General features: G+C 45.5%; 1 protein-coding gene across 2 annotated transcripts; it reads left to right on the top strand.

Moving 5' to 3' along the window:
* The first annotated feature begins 12,866 nt into the window (after nt 1-12,866).
* LOC125512322 (zinc finger protein CONSTANS-LIKE 13-like) lies at nt 12,867-15,834 on the top strand. Of its 2 annotated transcripts, none has more exons than XM_048677410.1 (4): nt 12,867-13,703; nt 13,818-14,036; nt 14,971-15,287; nt 15,376-15,834. In XM_048677410.1, the coding sequence occupies exons 1-4, from the start codon at nt 13,182-13,184 to the stop codon at nt 15,464-15,466; spliced, it is 1,149 nt and encodes a 382-aa protein (XP_048533367.1). In that variant the 5' UTR covers nt 12,867-13,181; the 3' UTR covers nt 15,467-15,834. The 2 variants fall into 2 exon arrangements, with proteins under 2 accessions (XP_048533367.1, XP_048533368.1); XM_048677411.1 differs by having other exon boundaries at nt 12,868-13,703; nt 14,974-15,287.
* The last annotated feature ends 6,167 nt before the right edge of the window (nt 15,835-22,001 follow it).

Raw genomic sequence — 22,001 nt, 5'->3', positions numbered from 1 at the left:
GTGGCCTAGTTTTAAAAAATAGGTTATTGCAGCCACTAGTACCGCGGAAAAAGAACTGCAATGACTACAAGCAAACAAATAAACAAGACAACAAGGAAATAAATAAGCAAGCAACTAACGCTAGGCTATCACGGCTATTACACATATTACATCCACTGGGCATCAAAGTTCGCCACCAGTGCAAATATAGGGAACAAAGCAGCATACCATATACACCGGCCGTCAAAATTGGCCACCAGTGCAAATAAACGCGGCAGCAACTGAAACAACTTCAGAAGAGCTCAAGAAACGTTATCCTGGGTATCCACCATGTTGGCAATAAGCTTAGCAAGCTGATTAGCTTTGTCCTGTTTGGCGCTAAAATCCTCCAACGCTTGCTGTTGCACCAGAAAGTATGCATCTGAATGCTCTAAGGACTTCCACAGTCCTTCCGCTTCTTGTCGCAACACAGCTGAACGATGTCTTTCAGCTTGTAGTTGAGAGTCAAGAAACCGAACTGATTCAGACAGTGAGTTTGAATAGCTTGTGCAAGTGGTAGTGGCCAGTAACTCCAACTCTAAACCAAGACAGGATGTGTCACTATCCTGAACCTTATCCGCATTACTTCCTTTAGCGTTGCTTAATAAGGCACTCTTCCCCAATATTCTATTAGCGTTCTAAAAGAAGAAACAAGCAGACACATAACAAGTTTAGCATGTACTAGTATATGAAACTCATTTCGGTGAACCAGTTCATTAGTAAGGTGGACATGATTAAACTACCAAGTCTTCTATTGCCAAGTACTAGTACATAATAAAAGCATCAAACAAACATATATCTATGTCCTATGGTAGCAATGGAATCTTAAATTAGAACAGTTGTTCTTCAGGTTTAGGCACTTGTTCTACATGAACAGAGTACAGTAAGACGCAAGAATATAATACTTAAAAATAGAAAATGAGCTCATAGACCTTACCACATTCTTGGTTCGGGACCAGTACAGAACAAGGCGTTCCCAGTCATCGTCCAGTAAATGTGTCTCAGGAGAACGTAAGGGAATTTGATGAGTTTCTTTGCCGGTGAAGTACGTTTTCTTCAGGTAATTCCGATACTGCCACCAAGCATTCTTGAAGATAGCAGAGGTATTAGCATAGGTTACCTCATCCTGAGTTTCCAAATCGGTCCTTCTCTATAGAGAAAAATGGGAAAATTGTTGTATTATAACCATCATGGAGGTAGGATGTATGGGACGAAGCAAAGTAATTGCCATGAATAACATTACTTACACATAACTCCTGGACAAACACCTGCAACTGGCATTTTCCTTCATCTTCAGTATAATATTTCCAAGATGGGAAGATACGCACATACGATTTAACAACATCAAATGCGATAGATGCTAAACTACGACTAGCTGGTTGTGCTTCCTCCACAGGAATAGGCGTACTAACTGGTGGAGTTGGGGTTCGCCGTGATAGTACTGGCCCTTTGGGCACTGGAGCTGCCTTACTAACTGCTCTTGTTTGGGAGCTCTGTGGTGGAGATGGTGTTGTCCAAACAGGAACTGGGTTACTATCGGCTGGGGTTGGGGTTAGATTGGGTGAAGCTGGTTCTCTGTCCATCGTAGTAGGGGTACAATCTGCGAGAGTTTGGGTTATGTGTGGTAGGGCTGGTTCTTGTGCATGTACAACCGGGGTGCTATCTCCACCAAGAGGTAGCACTGTTTTATTTGAAGACCGTGTTTTTAGTCCGCTAGATACTGGCATCACCCGCTCCAATTCAAATGGCTGATAAACAGGAAACATAGTTGAATGTACAGACATTGTATGAGAGACAGATGCAATAGATAGTGTGGAAAAAGAGGGCATGAAATAGTTGACATGTATATTATTTAACTAAAACGGATAGCATGACATAATTTCACATATATGATGTCTATCTAAACTGGATAGCATAGCATAACATAATTCAAAGATATGATGAATAACTAAACAGGATCGCATGACATAATTCACCTACATGTTATCTAAGTAATCAGGATCGCATCATTTAATTCACATATGTGATTTATATGCTAAACAGAGGGCATTCGATATGATGTCTGAACTAAGAACATGGTGTTGAATATTGTGTATATGATGTCTAAACTATGCAATGCAAGACACCGTATGCATGATATGAGCAAGTATAACCGTGCCAAGTTAGAGCATACACCTCAGTGGGGGAATAGGACTGGTCATCTGTCTCTGAATCCATCTCTGAGGAGCTATCGGGACCCAACAAGAGATCTGCTTCGACAGGTAGCACTGTCTGCTCTGAAGGCCTTGTTTTCACTCCAGATTTTTCCATCTCCCACCCAAATGGCTGATTCACAGAAGAGTAGTTTAATGTACAAACATTGTCGACAAATGGAAATGTAATGAAGAAAAGGATGGGCAAGATATCATTCAAATATATGATGCCTGGTTAAACAGGATGGCATTGCACATTTCACATATATTATGGCTGGCTAAAAGACATGAGACTGCATAATTCCCATATATGATATAGAAACTAAACAGGTGGCATTACAGAACATGTCTAAACTAAGAATGACATATATGATGTCAAAAGTAGGCACTGCAAGGCAACATATGCATGATATGACTAACATCATCATGCCAAGGTAGAGCAAACACCTTGGGGGGTAAATAGGAGTGGTCAGCGGCGTCCGAATCCGCCTCAGAACAGATATCTTCCTCTGGATTACAATCTGGAGAGGGGTGGGGAGGGTTTTCCATTGAACCCACCATGGAGCGATGTCTGCATGACATTGTATTGCCGCGCAAAACTCTTCTCTTTTTCTCTACATGTTCAGCATGACTGTGTACAATATCTGACATGCATACGAAAAAAATATGGTGAGATTATGTAAGGAGAGCATGCAGAAATTTAGAGTGATGGTAACAACCAGTGGATCGATGTTTTTCCGTTGAACCAAAATAGCCCTAATGGATCGACGTGAATGTATAGTAATAAGTGATGCAACAAGTGTACAACCTCTTTGCCGTAGCCGTGTCGACCTCAGCATCATTGGGTTGGTCGCTGAAGCAGTTGAGGCAGAGGTGGCTGTCGGAGGTGTGGAGGAAGATCTGAGGAATCTGTAGACGGCATCCAGGGCACTGCTCTATTGTGATGGATCGTTCTGTCGTTGGAGTAGCTCCGGTGAGTCGTAAGACGTCAAGGCTAAAGCAGCACAAGAAAGACATCGTCAATCTCAAGTGGGATTCTAATAGCATCTCCAATAGATGATGTAAAATGGATGTAAAATTAACATCACCAAAAACCACCTGACTACAACAGATGAGGTAAAAACTGTTGACTCTGAACTTAACTGTCGAAACTGAAATTTACTATGGAATCTGAATGCTACTGTCGAAACTGAACGCAATGGTAGCAGAGAGGCACTTGACATGTAGTTTAGGGAGGGCCTGCAGTTCATCTTCAACCTGCACCCCCTGGAGCCGCCAGCCACCATCGGGTGGAGCTCATAAGAGCTACGATTGTGGTCGATGGATTATTGTGTGATGCTGTTGCGGCGTTGGGTGTTTTGGGGTTGTGGGTGTACTTTGAGTGGTTGTGTGGTGGGGTTGTGGTTGGTTCTTGTTTGGGGGGAGTAGGAGGAGAGTCTTGTGACGCTGCGACCGATTTATATGTGGTGGGTGATGTGTGTGTATAGTGGTTGTGTGAAGCGCGGTCCTGTTTTCAGTATGGAGGGTGTTGGGGTTGGGTTTGTGTTGTGTTGTTCATAGCGGTGTGTTTTGTTTTTTGTTGTGTTGTGGTCGTGTTGGTTTTTGAAGTTGTGTTTTGCGGTGGTGGGTTGTTGGGGTGTCTTGTTTTGTGTTGTTTTTGGCTTCGAGGGGACGGTTTTGTTTGGTGGGGGGTTGGCTTGTGGGTGGAATTGTGTGCTTTGTGGGGTGTGGGGGTGTGTTTTTTTCTGATTTGTTGAGTGTGGTGGGTTTTGGGGTTATTTGGTGTGTTGTGGTTTTGCATGCGTGGTCAGGGTTTTGGGCTGATGCGGTACTTGGTGCGGTGTTCGTTGGTTTTTGGGGTGTTGTGAGTGATTGGTTGTGTGTTTTTTTTGTGGTGTTGGTTTTTTTTGGTTTCGGCATGGCGGCGCTATGGTTGTGTTTTTGTCTGGAATGCTTGCCTGTATTGTTTTTTATCATGCTGGTGGTGTCGTGGTTGTTTGGCGCATGTCGCGTGGCTCGGTTGTGGCTGGTGTGGTGTTGCGGTTTGGAGAACTGGGTGTGCATTGCGGCTATTTGCTTTTTGTTGTGTGTGTTTTATTTTTGTTATTTTGGTTTGTTGATGGTCGTTGACATGATTTTTTGTAGTGTTTTGGTTGGTTGAGTTGTCGTGGAGAGTGATGATGGGTGTGTAGTCTTTTTGGCGTGCGGTTTTGCGGGTTGGATTATTTAGTGTATGGTTGGTGGTGGGGGGTCGGGTGCTTTGTGTTGTTGTGATGTTCTTGATTTTGCTGTGGTGGTTTAGTTGTTTGGTTGTTGATGATTGGGGTGTTTTGTGGGTTTGTTGTTATTGATTTTTTTTGTTGTTGGTGTTTGATTTTTGTTGTGAATCTAGCTGCGTTCGTTGTTTTTTTTTGTATGTTTTGCGTAGTTGGCGTTGTGTGTGTTGGTGTTGATTGGGATTTTTTGTGGGATTCTGTTTGTGCAGCGTGGTGTGTATTGAGGGCTGCGCGTTTGACGTTTGGTGTTTGTGATCTTTGTGTTTTGTGATGTTACGTTGTCTTGGTTGAGTTTTAGTTGGATTGGTTGTTGGGTTGCGTTATTTTGCTGGGGAGTTGGTTGTTTCGTGTGTGGAGGGTGTGGTGGTGTGTGGAATTTTTGGTGATTTGCTTGATTGTGGGCAGTTTTGTAGTGGTAGTTGCGTTTTGTTTGTTTGATTCGTGCTGTTTTGGGGTGGGTTTCTGAGTTTGGTGTTGTCGATGACGGTGCTCGCGGTGTTGTTATGGTTGAGGAGTTGGGAGGGGGGGAATTCGGTGGGGTTGTGTCGCTCGCCAAGTCTGGTAAGCCTGAGACTGAGTGTTCTACTGCAAAGGGACTGGTCACTGGAAGCGGAACTGCCCCAAGTTTGGCGGATAAGAAGGATGGCAAAGTGAACATAAGTATATTTGATATACATGTTATTGATGTGTACTTTACTAGTGTTTATAGCAACCCCTCAGTATTTGATACTAGTTCAGTTGCTAAGAGTAGTAACTCGAAACGGGAGTTGCAGAATGAGACTAGTTAAGGGTGAAGTGACGATGTGTGTTGGAAGTGGTTCCAAGAATTGATATGATCATCATCGCACACTCCCTATACTTTCGGGATTAGTGTTGAACCTAAATAATGTTATTTGGTGTTTGCGTTGAGCATGAATATGATTTGATCATGTTTATTGCAAAATATTATTTTAAGTTAGAGAATAATTGTTATTCTGTTTACATGAATAAAACCTTCTATGGTTATACACCCAATGAAAATGGTTTGTTGGATCTCGATTGTAGTGATACACATATTCATAATATTGAAGCCAAAAGATGCAAAGTTAATAATGATAGTGCAACTTATTTGTGGCACTGCCGTTTAGGTCATATTGGTGTAAAGCGCATGAAGAAAATCCATGCTGATGGGCTTTTGGAATCACTTGATTATGAATCACTTGATGCTTGCGAACCATGCCTCATGGGCAAGATGACTAAGACTCCGTTCTCCGGAACAATGGAGCGAGCCAACTGACTTATTGGAAATAATACATACTGATGTATGCGATCCGATGAGTGTTGAGGCTCGGCGGGTATCATTATTTTCTGACCTTCACAGATGATTTGAGCAGATATGGGTATATCTACTTAATGAAACATAAGTTGAAACATTTGAAAAGTTCAAAGAATTTAGAGTGAGTAGAAAATCATCGTAACAAGAAAAGTTTCTTATTGTAATCGGAGAGATATTTGCGTTGATTTGGTTGTAAATTTGGGGGAAAAATGAAAATAGTTTCGAATCAGGATGGAAAAGGTAATGGTGTGGTTGAAATATAAAGTAATTTATTAGATATGGTTAAATTATGATGTTGTTTCAGATTTAAAATGTTTTGGGTTATGAATTAGAGAATGAATTTGAGTTTAAAAAGGGATCTAATGTTGAGACGAATTGTATGAGTGGGTTTAGCAGAAAATAAGTGTGTTTTAAGTTTTGGGGTTGCGATGTTATGTGAAAGTTTCATCTTATGCTCAAACGCCAAGTCGGAGAAGTGCGTCTTCATAGGATAAAAGTAACATGTTGGGTACACCTTCTATCACAGATCCGAAGGCAAGATATTCATTGCTGAGAATGGATCCTTTCTAGAGAAGGAGTTTCTCTCGAAAGAAGCGAGTGGGAGGAAAGTAGAACTTGATGAGGTAACTGTACCTGCTCCCTTATTGGAAAGTAGTTCATCACAGAAATCTGTTCCTGTGACTACTACACCAATTAGTGAGGAAGCTAATGATGATGATCATGTAACTTCAGATCAAGTTACTACCGAACCTCATAGGTAAACCAGAGTGAGATCGGCACCAGAGTGGTACGGTAATCCTGTTCTGGAGGTCATGTTACTTGACCATGACGAACCTACGAACTATGAGGAAGCGATGATGAGCCCAGATTCCGTGAAATGGCTTGAGGCCATGAAATCTAAGATAGGATCCATGTATAAGAACAAAGTATGGACTTTAATTGACTTGCCCAAAGATCGGCAAGCAATTGAGATTAAATGGATCTTCAAGAGGAAGACGGACGCTGATAGTAGTGTTACTATCTACAAAGCTAGAATTGTCGCAAAAGGTTTTTGACAAGTTCAAGGTGTTGACTACGATGAGAGTTTCTCACTCGTATCTATGCTTAAGTCTGTCCGAATCATGTTAGCAATTGCCACATTTTATGAAATCTGGCAAATGGATAAACAAAACTACATTCCTTAATGGATTTATTAAAGAAGAGTTGTATATGATGCAACAAGAAAGTTCTGTCAATCCTAAAGGTGCTAACAAAATATGCAAGCTCCAGCGATCCATCTATGGACTGGTGCAAGCATCTCGGAGTTGGAATATACGCTTTGATAAGTTGATCAAAGCATATAGTTTTATACAGACTTGCGGTGAAGCCTGTATTTACAAGAAAGTGAGTGGGAGCACTACAACATTTCTGATAAGTATATGTGAATGACATATTGTTGATCGGAGATAATGTAGAATTATTCTGCAAATCATAAAGGAGTGTTTGAAAGGAGTTTTTCAAAGAAAGACCGCGGTGAAGCTGCTTACATATTGAGCATCAAGATCTATAGAGATAGATCAAGACGCTTGAAAAGTTTTTCAATGAGTACGTACCTTGACAAGATTTTGAAGTAGTTCAAAATGGAACAGTCAAAGAAAGAGTTCTTGCATGTGTTACAAGGTGTGAAACTGAGTAAGACTCAAAGCCCGACCACGGTAAAAGATAGAAAGAGAATGAAAGTCATTCCCTATGCCTTGGCCATAGGTTTTATAAAATATGCCATGCTGTGTTCCAGATCTATTGTATACCCTACACTGATTTTGGCAAGGGAGTACAATAGTGATCTAGGAGTAGATCACTGGACAGCGGTCAAAATTATCCTTAGTGGAATAAGGATATGTTTCTCGATTATGGAGGTGACAAAAAGGTTCGTCGTAAAGGGTTACGTCGATGCAAATTTTGACACTGATTCAGATGACTCTAAATCTCAATCTGGATACATATTGAAAGTGGGAGCAATTAGCTAGAGTAGCTCCGTGCGGAGCATTGTTGACATAGAAATTTGCAAAATACTTACGGATCTGAATGTGGCAGGCCCGTTGACTAAACTTCTCTCACAAGAAAAACATGATCACACCTTAGTACTCTTTGGGTGTTAATCCCATAGCGATGTGAACTAGATTATCGACTCTAGTAAACCCTTTGGATGTTGGTCACATGTCGATGTGAACTATGGGTGTTAATCACATGGTGATGTGAACTATTGGTATTAAATCACATGGCGATGTGAACTAGATTATTGACTCTAGTGCAAGTGGGAGACTGAAGGAAATATGCCCTAGAGGCAATAATAAAGTTATTATTTATTTCCTTATATCATGATAAATGTTTATTATTCATGCTAAAATTGTATTAACCGGAAACATAATACATGTGTGAATACATAGACAAACAGAGTGTCACTAGTATGCCTCTACTTGACTAGCTCGTTGATAAAAAATGGTTGTGTTTCCTAACCATATACATGAGTTGTCATTTGATTAACGAGATCACATCATTAGGATAATGATGTGATTGACTTGACCCATTCCGTTAGCTTAGCACTTGATCGTTTAGTTTGTTGCTATTGCTTTCTTCATGACTTATACATGTTCCTATGACTATGAGATTATGCAACTCCCGTTTACCGGAAGAACACTTTGTGTGCCACCAAACGTCACAACGTAACTGGGTGATTATAAAGGTGCTCTACATGTGTCTCCGAAGGTACTTGTTGGGTTGGCGTATTTCGAGATTAGGATTTGTCACTCTGATTGTCGGAGAGGTATCTCTAGGCCCACTCGGTAATGCACATCACTATAAGCCTTGCAAGCATTGCAACTAATGAGTTAGTTGCGGGATGATGTATTACGGAACGAGTAAATAGACTTGCCGGTAACGAGATTGAACTAGGTATTGAGATACCGACGATCGAATCTTGGGCAAGTAACATACCGATGACAAAGGGAACCACGCATGTTGTTATACGGTTTGACCGATAAAGATCTTCGTAGAATATGTAGGAGTCAATATGAGCATCCAGGTTTCGCTATTGGTTATTGACCGGAGACGTGTCTCGATCATGTCTACATAGTTCTCGAACCCGTAGGGTCCGCACGCTTAAAGTTCGATGACGGTTATATTATGAGTTTATGTGTTTTGATGTACCGAAGGTGGTTCAAAGTCCCGGATGAGATCGGGGACATGACGAGGAGTCTCGCAATGGTCGAAACATAAAGATCGATATATTGGACGACTATATTCGGACATCGGAAAGGTTCCGAGTGATTCGGGTATTTATCGGAGTATCGGGGAGTTACGGGAATTCGCCGGGGAGTGTATGAGCCTTATTGGTCTTTAGGGGAGAGAGAGAGAAAGAGAGAGAGAGAGAGAGAGGCAGGCCGCCTCCCCCCCCCCAGGCCTAGTCCGAATTGGACGAGGGGGAAGGGCTCCCCCCCCCTCCTTCCTTCTCTTCTCTTTTCCCTTTCCTTCTCTCCTACTCCTACTACTTGGAAGGGCTCCTAGTTCTACTAGGAAAGGGGGAATCCTACTCCCGGTGGGAGTAGGACTCCCCTAGGGTGCGCCATAGAGAGGGCCGGCCCCTCCCCTCCTCCACTCCTTTATAGACGTGGCCAGGGGGCACCCCATAGACACAACAATTGATCTCTTGATCTCTTAGCCGTGTGCGGTGCCCCCTCCACCATAATCCACCTCGATCATATCGTAGCGGTGCTTAGGCGAAGCCCTGCGTCGGTAGAACATTATCATCATCACCACGCTGTCGTGCTGATGAAACTCTCCCTCAACACTCGGCTGGATCGGAGTTCGAGGAACGTCATCGAGTTGAACGTGTGCAGAACTCGGAGGTGCCGTGCATTTGGTACTTGATCGGTCGGATCGTGAAGACGTACGACTACATCAACCGCGTTGTGCTAACGCTTCCGCTTTCGGTCTACGAGGGTACGTGGACAACACTCCCCCCTCTCGTTGCTATGCATTACCATGATCTTGCGTGTGCGTAGGAATTTTTTGAAATTACTACGTTCCCCAAAATCGTCACTTTTGCAAGACCCTCTTTTGCATTTGTCCTAAAAACTTAAGATTTTATTTGCGCGTGAACTGTGTTCTATTGTTTGAATTTGAACTTATTTGTCGAAATCGATGTCAAATTCGTGAATTGGGTGTATTCGGTTTGCGGGTCGACACGGCGATGCCCGAGCAGACCCCGCGTAGCTGACCCGTAAAAAAGCATAGTCGCCGAATATCTTTTTTATGGATCCATTTTGCGGGGTCTGAGTCTGACCTCGCCCGTGCCGGCCTGCATATGCACTTTTCCACGAATTACAAAACACTTGTCGGTTTGAGATTTTGCAGGGTCTGCTAGAGATGCTCTTGCGGGTCGACACGGCGGTGCCCGAGCAGACCCCGCGTAGCTAACCCGTAAAAGAGCATATTCGTCGAATATATTTTTTTACGGATTCATTTTTCCACAAACTACAAAGCACTTATCGGATTGAGATTTTGCGGGGTTTGCTAGAGATGCTCTAAGCTGGGCGAAGCCAGAGGAGCAAAACCACCGTGACCACCTCCCACCCTGGATGGTGGGTATTCTGACGGAGGATTTCGCTAACCCATACAAAACGCACCGACTGCCTACGTCGTCCGTAGCATGTGTGATCAACCACATGAGGCGTGCTCCCGTGGATGAGCGCCGGTGCGACGTAGCTAGCGCATTCGTCGCGTGTCTGACACTCCGGCGTCGTCGCAGTCGCAAAAGAAAAATGAAGTTTGAAAACGATATCACTTTATGAACAATCTGACGGGCTTTCTGGAAACATGTGGTAGTGTGTGTTTTTGGCTGATTGGGATGTGGTCTTTCCCCCATTTAACATTGCTTCAGTTTGGCCAGTTTGGCCAAGCTTTTAGCACTAGACTTTTCCTCTTTTCCTGTTAGCGGTACACGCGGCAGCTGAAGCCACGTTTACGTTGTCGTTGCGCAAGGATATTTTTTGGGGTTTTCTTCCATTATCTTTATGATAGTGGAACCCGGTCCATTTTCTGGATCGTATGAAAAAAAAACTTGTGATCATCGTGATCTTTTACTTCTCCGAGAAAACATAAAGGTTTGCATTGCATTGATACGTAAGATGAAGGATAGTACTCCCTTGCATATTGGCTTTGGCTAAAGTCAATATAAACATTTACAATAACAAATATCTATGATGTGAAAGTATAGTCAAAGATGAATCTAATGGTATTGATTTGGTGGTGTACATATAAATTTACTCTCTACAAAGTTGATAAATGTTTATAATGTTTGACTTTAGACAAACATAGTATGCACAGTAAATAAAACGGAGGTAGTACAACATTGCACATCTTCGCACCGAAAACCACTGGGAGGATCGAGGCAAGACCCATCGCCATTCTCTCGCCTGCAGTCGTTCCTCAAACTTGATTGTGTCGATCAAAACATCGATGCTAGGTCGCATGTTGTCGAAGAGACAACATTGCCATGCTTTCAAATCCAGCAAAGTCACGAGCATAATCGCCTAGGAGGTGCCCCCTTGTGCATCGTGGCCGGGGTGAAAGGGGTGGTCCGCGAACAACAATCTACCAAGTCCTCACTCGCAACTAGAGGCGCAATGGTGGATCGAACCCAAGATATGAACTCACGCCATGCCACGGGGCACACGAGAAGAGCGAGTAGTGAGGAGGTGGGCCATGGTATCCTCCGATTGGTCGCAACACAGATGCACACTTAGTTGCATGCCTCTTGTAGCGAGACACTCTGCAGTCCTACACTGGGAAGCAAGCCAAACTAAGAACTTCACACTTGAAGATGCCCAAGAGCGAAGATCTTGAAACAACGCCCCAGGAAAAGGGTGATGTACCAAAAATTGCCGAAGCAGTGAGACCAAGGGTCCAATGCCCAACCAACACGACTGACACTATGATGAGCTACACCCGATGCACCCTCACCCAAAACCAGATGTACACCACAGGGCTAGCAGTCCGAGGGTCACCCTAATGTTAGTGGTCTAGAAGATGTCCATGAGTGTCCCTCTTGGTGCGCGATTTACAGCGAGCCACTGGTCCTCAGAGAAGAGGGCGGATGTTCTGTTGCCAACGATCATCTTGATGAATGCAGCGAACATGCTCCAAGCTGAGTTTCCTGTCAGCAGGTGCTGACACTATATTAGCAAAAAAAAGGGTCCTGGCATTGTGTTGCGCCAGATAGCACAACATAACACCAACATCACCTTTTCTTTCTTTTCCGAAAAGAGAGCATGCCCTTCAATTCCATTTATTTGAAACCACATTCATTGTCTTTGAGAAGCACTTGCTCCGAGCGACGACAACAACACCACGTCCCTGATTTGGACCATGATCCGAAACGAGGCAGGGCAAGCTCGGAGAAGGAGGAGGTGCCTGCTGGCGTGTCCTCTTCTGGCACTTGTACGTGCCGGTGCAACCAACGTCCAAAGGTAGGCTGTTTGCATTACTATCCGCATCTCCCCGTCTTCGTTTTTCAAAACAGTGTTGCTAAATCTCAGTCGACTGAGACTTGGTTATGTCTCGGTCCATGCTCTAGTTGCATGGAGATCCATGCAAAATGTTCTTTTTAGTTATTCCTTTTTTTTTCTTTCTTATGTACTTCCTCCGTAAATAAATATAAGAGTGTTTAGATTACTAAAGTAGTGATCTATGTGCTCTTATATTTCTTTACAGAGGGAGTACTATGGCAGTTGATTGAGACCCTTTTCCAAATGCCAAGTGGGACGACTCGCATTGGGGAGAAGCCAGACGACCGAGCAGTGACCGGTGGCGATTAGGAGATGTGCTTGCTTCACGTGTGTGGCGCGTGTGATTACACGGCGTAATCAAGCTGCCCGTCATCCTTGTGATCACAGCACAACGAAACGCCAGAAAATTTTGGCGGGCAATGATCCCATGGGTCAGCCAGTGTGCATGTGAAGAGTGAGTGAGCCAAGCGTCCTCTCCGCTGTCGACTAGCCCGCCCACTTGGCTTTACCACACATGGCGAGGGATCGAATCGCGCGAGGGTCTTGGGAGCAAGTAGGAACTTGTCCTCCGCCTCCCTCGTCTCGCTTTCGAGCCCATCAATTCCCCGCTCGTCGCACTTGTCCTCCTCCTCCTCGTCCTGGGTCATTCATGGCGACGTGCTCCCACCTCTCCCCTACCCGTACCGACGGTGCCACCGCCCCCTTGCTTAGTTGCTTGTCTCTTCTGCGCCCGCTGCATAGCGCATCCTACTACTAGTACTTACCAAGAAGACGGTGCGTCCGCGCCAAGAAGAAGAAGCAGAAGAAGGTCGAAGGAGGAGGGGCGGAGAGAGCCATGACCGGCTCCGGCGCGGTGCCCGGGGCTGTTGCCGACGCGGCGGTGCCCACGGGGGAGTGTTACTTCTGCGACCGGTCTCCGGCGGTGGTGTACTGCCGGGCGGACGCCGCGGGGCTGTGCCTGCCGTGCGACCGCCACGTCCACGGCGCCAACACGGTCTCCTGCCGCCACGCCCGCGCCCCGCTCTGCGCCGTCTGCCGCGGTGCCGCGGCCACCGTCCGCCGCGGCGCCGCTCGGTTCCTCTGCTCCAACTGCGACTTCGAGGAGCAGCAGCACAGGGAAGGGGAGGTTGTGCAGCCACCGCTGCTGCACGACCGTGGCGCGGTGGAGGGCTACACCGGGTGCCCCTCGGTGGGCGAGCTCGCGGCGATCCTCGGCGTCGTTGTCGGCGACAAAGCGGCTGAAGCGTGGTGGCCTGTCTGGGAGGAGCCCCAGGTGCTCAGCTTCGACGACGTCATCGTGCCGACCACCGCCTGCCATGGCCTCCAGCCCCTCCTCACCTCGTCGTCCTCCCCCAAGGTTGGTTGCTGACTTGCTGGCGCCGTAGCATGCTGCTACTGTTCACCGTCCGGCAAAACGAAAAGGAAAAGAAAGTTCGTTCTCTGATGTTTTTTTACGTATGATGTGTGCAAGAACCGGAGCCTGCCCTGCGGGGAGCTGGACGGCGAGGTTCTCCGGCAGCTCGGGGAGCTCGCCAAGTCGGAGGAGGCGGCGACAGAGCCGGCAGGCGTTGATCAGCTGCCTCCGCCATGGGGATCTTCAGATTACGCTGCTATTGGGCACGGTGATATTGGGGCTCTTGGAGCCGAGGCCATCTGCGCGGCAGCAATCCTGCATGTACCTCCTTCTCAGGTTTGGAACTTTGAATCGAATTTTTACGCTGATCTCCCTTCCTGACTAGCTATATTTGCGTAGTTTGTTGATACATACCATCAGATTTACAGAATGCAGTAAGAACATATGCAGTTTTACAAAGTTGCCTTGTCCCTGCAAAATTATATGAATTAACCCCAAAAAAGTGCAACCGTAGACTGAACTCTGAATTTGTGAACCAGACCGATCCATCGAGAACTCGCAAGCCATTTCCTTTTCTTTTCCTTTTTGCGGGAAAAACTTTCAGTCTATTCATCAAATGTCAAGGTAATACAAAAAACACAGAAAATAAAAATTACATTCAAATTCATAGACCACCTAACAACGATTACAAGCACTGGAACAAGACGGAGGCAAGCCGCCGTCATCGGCCCTCCCTCATGGGAGCCATGCATCCAGAAAAATTACCAGCATTGTTAGTTCTAACTCATATGAATATGGGATGGCAAGGCATGATTAGACTAGTAATCCCAACCTAACATCTCCATTTCTGTCCAAGTTGCGGACCGTAGCCATCCATCTAGTGAAGGAAAACGTTCACAACTTGTACACCATCACATAAAAGGCATCAGATCGACAATGACACGGTGATTTTTCCGGTTGCAACCGCCTAGTATATATACTCCTGTAGTAGTACTAGTCACAGGCTCACAGCCATCATTATGACATTGATATCTGTTGATATATAGTATTTGATAGTGCCATTAATAGGATCTTGATATTTCTTCGGCACCACCAATCGAAATCCCTTTCGGTACAAAGCCAAACGTACGAGGCACCTAGTTCATGTTTCAGTACCATGCATTGCATGTTTCAGTCAGCAACAGTAGATGTTTTCCAGGAACATTCGATCGAGCTGCCAGCCTGCCAGCCATGTGAATATATGATGATTCATTCTGGTCTTGTCACACAGCAGAACCAGGAGGCGTGGATCGCGACGAGTTGCAACGAACTTCCTGAGCAAGTCTCGGCGAGCTCGTCGGCGGAGCCGAGCCTGTCGTCGTTCGTGGAGGTGTCGGAGGTCTGCCCCGGCCTCAGCCGCAGCGGCAGCAGCAGCGTCGACGACATGGCCAACGGCGGCCACGATCACCTGTCGCCGGCAGCGGCACCCGTTGCGGCGGCGCCGGTGCAAGCAGCTCCGGGGACCAAGAATGTCGGCGGCTACGACGTGGTCTACCCCGACCGCGGCAAGGTGATCTCGCGCTACAAGGAGAAGAGGAAGAACAGGATGTACGTGAGATGTATCAGAGAAATGCCCCGCCACACATCACAGATTTTTGGTTAGCTCGTGCTGACTGCAGCATCTGATTTGCTGCAGGTTCGGGAAGCAGATCCGGTACGAGTCGCGCAAGGCCCGCGCCGACGGCAGGGTGAGGACCAACGGCCGCTTCGCCAAGTCGAGCCAGTAAATTTCGAGGACCGACGACGTACTCTTGGTCTCCGTGGACGACGACGTTCGTTCTGTGCCCTACGTAGCGTGGGTGCGAGGGAGCTAGGGACGGCGTCGCCATGGCAGCTTGTCCTCTGGTCGTACGTGCCATCACGGCACCACGTACTCGCCGTCTCAACGTGATGTGACTGTGCGAGCTGCGATATGTTTTTTTTTTTTGGCGTTATGGTTCAGGTGTGATTTTTTTTTTTTTGCGCTATGGTTCAGTTACTCTTCCTTCTTTTGTTGCCCTCAGATCGTGTGTATGTCATTGGGACCGGGATGCCTGTGCCCACGTTTGATGATGGTGAACTGGTGATGCTTGTTATCCACGAAGTCACCAGGGGCGCCTCATAGTCGATGAAAATTTCTTCTCCCATCGAAGAAACATTGACAAAAAGACTAGAATAAATCTAGGAAAATGCGACTACTAGTGTCAAGTTTAGGACTTGAACCCTGGTGGACTGGTTCCACCACAAGGAACCTAATCATTTGAGTTACACTCGCTTCGCCACACGATTGCACTCTTGCGCACGTTGCTCGTCGGCACAAAAATAATCAGATTGTTTGAAAAAAAACTAATAAAGAAGAATAAAATTCTAAATCGAAAACACATAAAAACGAAAACAGAAAAAAACAAAGGTAGAGGCGGAAGGGCTGGGTGTTCAGATGGGCGACATAGAGCTTGTTTGGGTTGGACAAGCTAATGGGCCAACCTGTTAAGGAATTGATAGCCCCAAAATAGAGAGGTCAGTCCAAAACAAGACACATCACAGAGTAGAAAAAAAGGGAGCACAAATCATGAAGCATCACCAACAGTCAGAAATATCAACCGACCCAAATCCTATTTCCAGGCAAGTTACATCTAGCTAAAAATGATAACTATAACCATGGTAAAGCTTTTGTTTGGACCATGGCAACTTCATTACTTTAATCATGGCAAACTTTCTTGTTTTCACACCTTCATGTTTTTACACCACCAAGGAATCTTGTTATTAACCATCATTCTTTTTCTGTAAACTATTTTTTGGAACATGACAAATTTTATGATACAACATGGTAATTTGGCAAACATTTTTTTGAAATAATGACAAACTTTTAGTTCAGCATAATTTTGCCAAATGTTCTTCTATGCATTTAAATTTTTGGCACTTTTTTTGTAGTTTCATAATTGTTTTGATCTATTCGTACCGACACAGCTTTAAAACATATAATTGCTAAGTTTTTAAAGTTCTGATCCATTTCTAGCATGATGGCAACTTATTATACATGGTAGTTTATGGAAAAAATTGTGTATTCAAAATTATGTAAGCTTTTGGTACAAATTCCAGTTTCAAGTTTTTTTAGGAGTCACAAACCTTGGGGCTTTTCAGTGTCCTTTTTGCTTGTGGTGTAATGATGACCGTTGGGGAGAGGTGAGGCCCGTTTAAAAGGGCCAGTAGAGCTCTGGGGGAGGGTGTTCGTGCTAGGGGATCTTTCCTGTCAGCTGCACGAGAGCTCCTCCCTAGCGCCTTAAGCGCTGGGAAGAGTAGCTGGCGCCCACGCTCCACCCCTCATGCCTCAAGGATTGGCCCAATAAAAGGAGGCGGTCCCTGGTTTAGGGAGTGTTGACTCTCGACTTTCAAGAAAAAATGATAAAAAAGAATAATGCTGACAAAAAACAAAAAGTTCACCAAATTCAAACAAAGTTTGGGATTTTGAAAAAAAAGTTCATCCATTTTTAAAAATTTGCCGATTTAGAAAAAGTTCATCAATTTGGAAAAAATGTTCACGGATTTTCTAACAAAAGTTCATGAATTCTTAAAAAACTTCATGAATTTGAAAAAAACAAAAAAATTGGAAAACAATATCACAGATTGGAAAAAACAGTCCATGGATATGGAAAAGTTTGTACATTTTAAATAAAAATCATGAATTTAGAAAAAGATCACTTATTTTGAAAATAAATCAAGAATGTTAAAAAAGGTTGTCGATTTAAAAAATTACTAATTAGAAAAACAATTATGTGTTTTGAAAAATGCTTATTTATATGAAGAAAAAATCACAAATTTGAAAAAACTTTGCACATATAAAAAATAGAATAGAAAAAATAAAAAGGAAGAAGGAAAAAACGAAAAGAAAAATGAAAAGGAAAGAAAATAGAAATAAAACAAGAAAAAACAGTCTAGAAAACCAAGAAAAAAAATCAGGTTTGGAAGCTTCGGAAGCTTCCCAAAAGTGGTCTGGGTCTCTGGGAAGCTTCTTCACAAAACCAGGTTTAGTCCAAATCCATTGATCCTGGTTTCAGTCTGCGCCTCCAAACTAATTGATCTTTTGATTTCCCTCCGAATACCCAAGCCTCTATTTCCGGGGGCGTTTTCGCTCCAAGATTTACCCATTTGTATGAAAATGACCTATGGGTAAGTTTGAACATGGCATGTGTATTTTTTTGGTACGCTGTGGGGTAAAAATCGCCTGGTGGCTCTAGGCTCACTGTCAAAATTTTGTGCGTGCTTGCTGAATTCGTGGGTGCAGTTTGGTGCGGTTAGCGATTTGTGCTACCTGTGGGCCGCCCCGTCGCGTTGACCTGATCGTGTGCGGTTGTGTGCATGCGTGGGCGCTGAGATAACTGGAATTGTGGGCCATTGGCTGCATGTGCGCTGCACGGCGCCATGTTCAATTTGACTACGTGCTTTTGTTTGTTTGGTTTCCGTGGCGTGCCGCTTGATATTTTCTTCTCCGTGCGTGTGCATCTGTCCGGCTGTTGGATGTGGATGCAGGTTTCCAAATATTTATGTTCCGCAACTCCGCCGGCGAGTCCGGTCCAAGGTTGCGGAGCGAGGGCGAGCGTCGTAGACGAAGTAGTCGAAAACGCGAAAGTAGATGAACACAGGAAAGTATGAAGAAGACTATCTTTATTAATCAATGATCAATCGTTACAATGATTGCTCCTCGTCTCTTTATATAGGGGTAAAGGGTTAAGGAATAAGTACCCACTTAACATAAAGTGTGGAACCGGGAGGGGCTAGCCCGTGTGATACGCACGCGGCCGCCGCCACCCCTCGAGGTGGCCCGGTTTCCAACAATTTCGTTCGATCCTATCTCTTCCTCGATTCGCTTCTTCTCTCTCGAAGCCTCGTGTTGCCACCGATCCACCGCCCCATGGTCGTATAAAAGACCTCCCGCGTTGTGTGCATCCTCTTCCCACATCTCTTCTCCACAAAGCCATCAGATACGACGTAAAAGGGAGCGCACACGAAGTCTGCGATCGAGAATGTTACGCTCATGTAGGGCCCCAGCTCATGGCATGCTCGAAGCCTCGCTTCACTCGTTGGCATGCATCGCCAGGCAGCCGCAGAGCTGCGAGCCGCTGAGTGCTGCCAACCTGCTCCTGCTCTTCCTCCTCATCTACATGATTTGTATCCAAGAGAGCTCGACTCACTGGCGTGACTCCCTATCGCTGGCACCTAGCTTCTATGTTCGCCGTTCTATGGCTCGATGCCAAGAAGAATCCAGTGTACCAGCACGGTGTGAAAGGGAACATGGAGATGTGCACCGAGGTGCTCGGGCGCGAGTCCAGTGGTATCGACGGATCAACCCAGCCGCTAACGACGTCAACAATGGCGTGGAGCAGATGAGGAGATGAAGGTGGAGCTGATGGAACGGGGGATGCGTGTGCGGCTACGCTGTCGGCACAGTAACTCGACCTGGCGCTTGCAGCATCTTCCTCATGCCGCCCCAGGCAGCCGGTGATCCACCTTCTCTGTCCTGTGTCGTCTCCATGGGAACTATTGTTGCGCCTGCCCAGGCCGCTGGGACTTCTCATGTCCGACCCGCGTCGTCACCATGCGGAAGCGGAACTATGGAGTACTGTCGCCTCGGGTAGGCTACCGCCGGCAGCGACGCGATGAGGCACTCAGCCCCTTCTTGAACTGCAAGACGGCGAGCTCACGACGGCTGCATCCTCTTCGCTGAAGAGAGAGACACGATGAGCGTTTACATCAAGTCCTTCCGACAGCAGAAGGCCCGTACCTATGGGTTGTCAAGCAAGCCCAGCGGCGGCATCTCCAAGAAGGCGGCGCACCACCACCACTAGAAGCAAGCGGGGCGCAGCTCCTCCACTCGACGCCAGGTATGCTCGTTCCAAGTTGGCCGATTCATGGGCCACGGATTGACCGATCGATCGATCGGCAATTTGTATTTTGTTGTTGCTGCGGCAGATCAGGTGCGATGACGCTGATGTGAGGAGGGAGAACGACACGGAGAGGACGACCACAAGGATCAGTCTGGCTCGCCTACACGGAGCTCTTCGCCGTTTTGGTGTTGTCGTATGCCGGCCAGACATGTGATCACGTGGGATGTACCGGCAGAGGACCAACGTACACTGTGTCCATTCCACCCATCGGCCGTGTGCGTAGTCAGTCACCGGCCATGTAGCCAATCTGTCCGCCGTGTGCCCAGCAGTACTCTCGCGCCGAGTCTGCCTCCGGCCGTATGGCCAGTCTGCCCGTCTGCCATGTTCATAGTCCGTCGCTGGCATCCGCGCTGCCTAAAGCTAGGTGCTTGAGTGCCTAGCTCAACCAATGCTAGCGGGTAGTGGAGTAGTGGACAGAAAGGGGATGTGCAACAAAGGCAATGAGACAATGGGAATAAATGAAGGAAATATGCCCTAGAGGCAATAATAAAGTTATTATTTATTTCCTTATTTCATGATAAATATTTATTATTCATGCTAGAATTGTATTAACCGGAAACTTGATACATGTGTGAATACATAGACAAACATAGTGTCACTAGTATGCCTCTATTTGACTAGCTCGTTGATCAAAGATGGTTATGTTTCCTAGCCTTAGACATGATTTGTCATTTGATTAATGGGATCACATCATTAGGAGAATGATGTGATTGAATTGACCCATTCTGTTAGCTTAGCACGATGATCGTTTAGTTTGTTGCTATTGCTTTCTTCATGACTTATACATGTTCCTATGACTATGAGATTATGCAACTCCCGAATACCGGAGGAACACTTTGTGTGCTACCAAACATCACAACGTAACTGAGTGATTATAAAGGTGCTCTACAGGTGTCTCCGAAGGTACTTGTTGAGTTGGTATAGATCAAGATTACGATTTGTCACTCCGATTGTCGGAGAGGTATCTCTGGGCCCTCTCGATAATGCACATCATAATAAGCCTTGCAAGCAATGCAACTAATGAGTTAGTTGCGGGATGATGTACTACTGAACGAGTAAAGAGACTTGCCGGTAACGAAATTGAACTAGGTATTGAGATACCGACGATCGAATCTCGGGCAAGTAACATACCGATGACAAAGGGAACAACGTATGTTGTTATGCGGTTTGACCGATAAAGATCTTCATAGAATATGCGGGAGCCAATATGAGCATCCAGGTTCCGCTATTGGTTATTGATCGGAGATGTTTCTCGGTCATGTCTACATAGTTCTCGAACCAGTAGGGTCCGCACGCTTAACGTTCTGTGACGATTTGTATTATGAGTTATGTGATTTGATGTACCGAAGGTAGTTCGGAGTCCCGGATGAGATCGGGGACATGACGAGGAGTCTCAAAATGGTCGAGACGTAAAGATCGACATATTGGACGACTATATTCGTGTTGGAAATATGCCCTAGAGGCAATAATAAATTGATTATTATTATATTTCCTTGTTCATCATAATCGTTTATTATCCATGCTATAATTGTATTGATAGGAAACTCAGATACATGTGTGGATACATAGACAACACCATGTCCCTAGTAAGCCTCTAGTTGACTAGCTCGTTGATCAATAGATGGTTACGGTTTCCTGACCATGGACATTGGATGTCGTTGATAACGGGATCACATCATTAGGAGAATGATGTGATGGACAAGACATCGTGTAGTTCGTATGCTATAGCTTTTCTAATTGTCAAGTACATTTCCTTAGGACCATGAGATTGTGCAACTCCCGGATACCGTAGGAGTGCTTTTTGGGTGTACCAAACGTCACAAACGTAACTGGTGACTATAAAGGTGCCATTACAGGTATCTCCGAAAGTATCTGTTTGGTTGCACGAATCGAGACTGGATTTGTCACTCCGTGTAAACGGAGAGTATCTCTGGCCCACTTCGGTAGACATCATCATAATGTGCACAATGTGATCAAGGAGTGATCACGATGATGTTACGGAACGAGTAAAGAGACTTGCCGGTAACGAGATTGAACAAGGTATAGGGATACCGACGATCGAATCTCGGGCAAGTACAATACCGCTAGACAAAGGGAATTGTATACGGGATTGATTAAGTCCTTGACATCGTGGTTCATCCGATGAGATCATCGTGGAACATGTGGGAGCCAACATGGGTATCCAGATCCCGCTGTTGGTTATTGACCGGAGAACGTCTCGGTCATGTCTGCATGTCTCCCGAACCCGTAGGGTCTACACACTTAAGGTTCGATGACGCTAGGGTTATAAAGGAGCTTGTATGTGGTTACCCGAATGTTGTTCGGAGTCCCGGATGAGATC

This window comes from Triticum urartu, chromosome 6 (genome assembly GCF_003073215.2).
Source record: "Triticum urartu cultivar G1812 chromosome 6, Tu2.1, whole genome shotgun sequence".
Lineage (NCBI taxonomy): Eukaryota > Viridiplantae > Streptophyta > Magnoliopsida > Poales > Poaceae > Triticum > Triticum urartu.
This window is presented reverse-complemented; position numbering and strand designations above follow the sequence as displayed.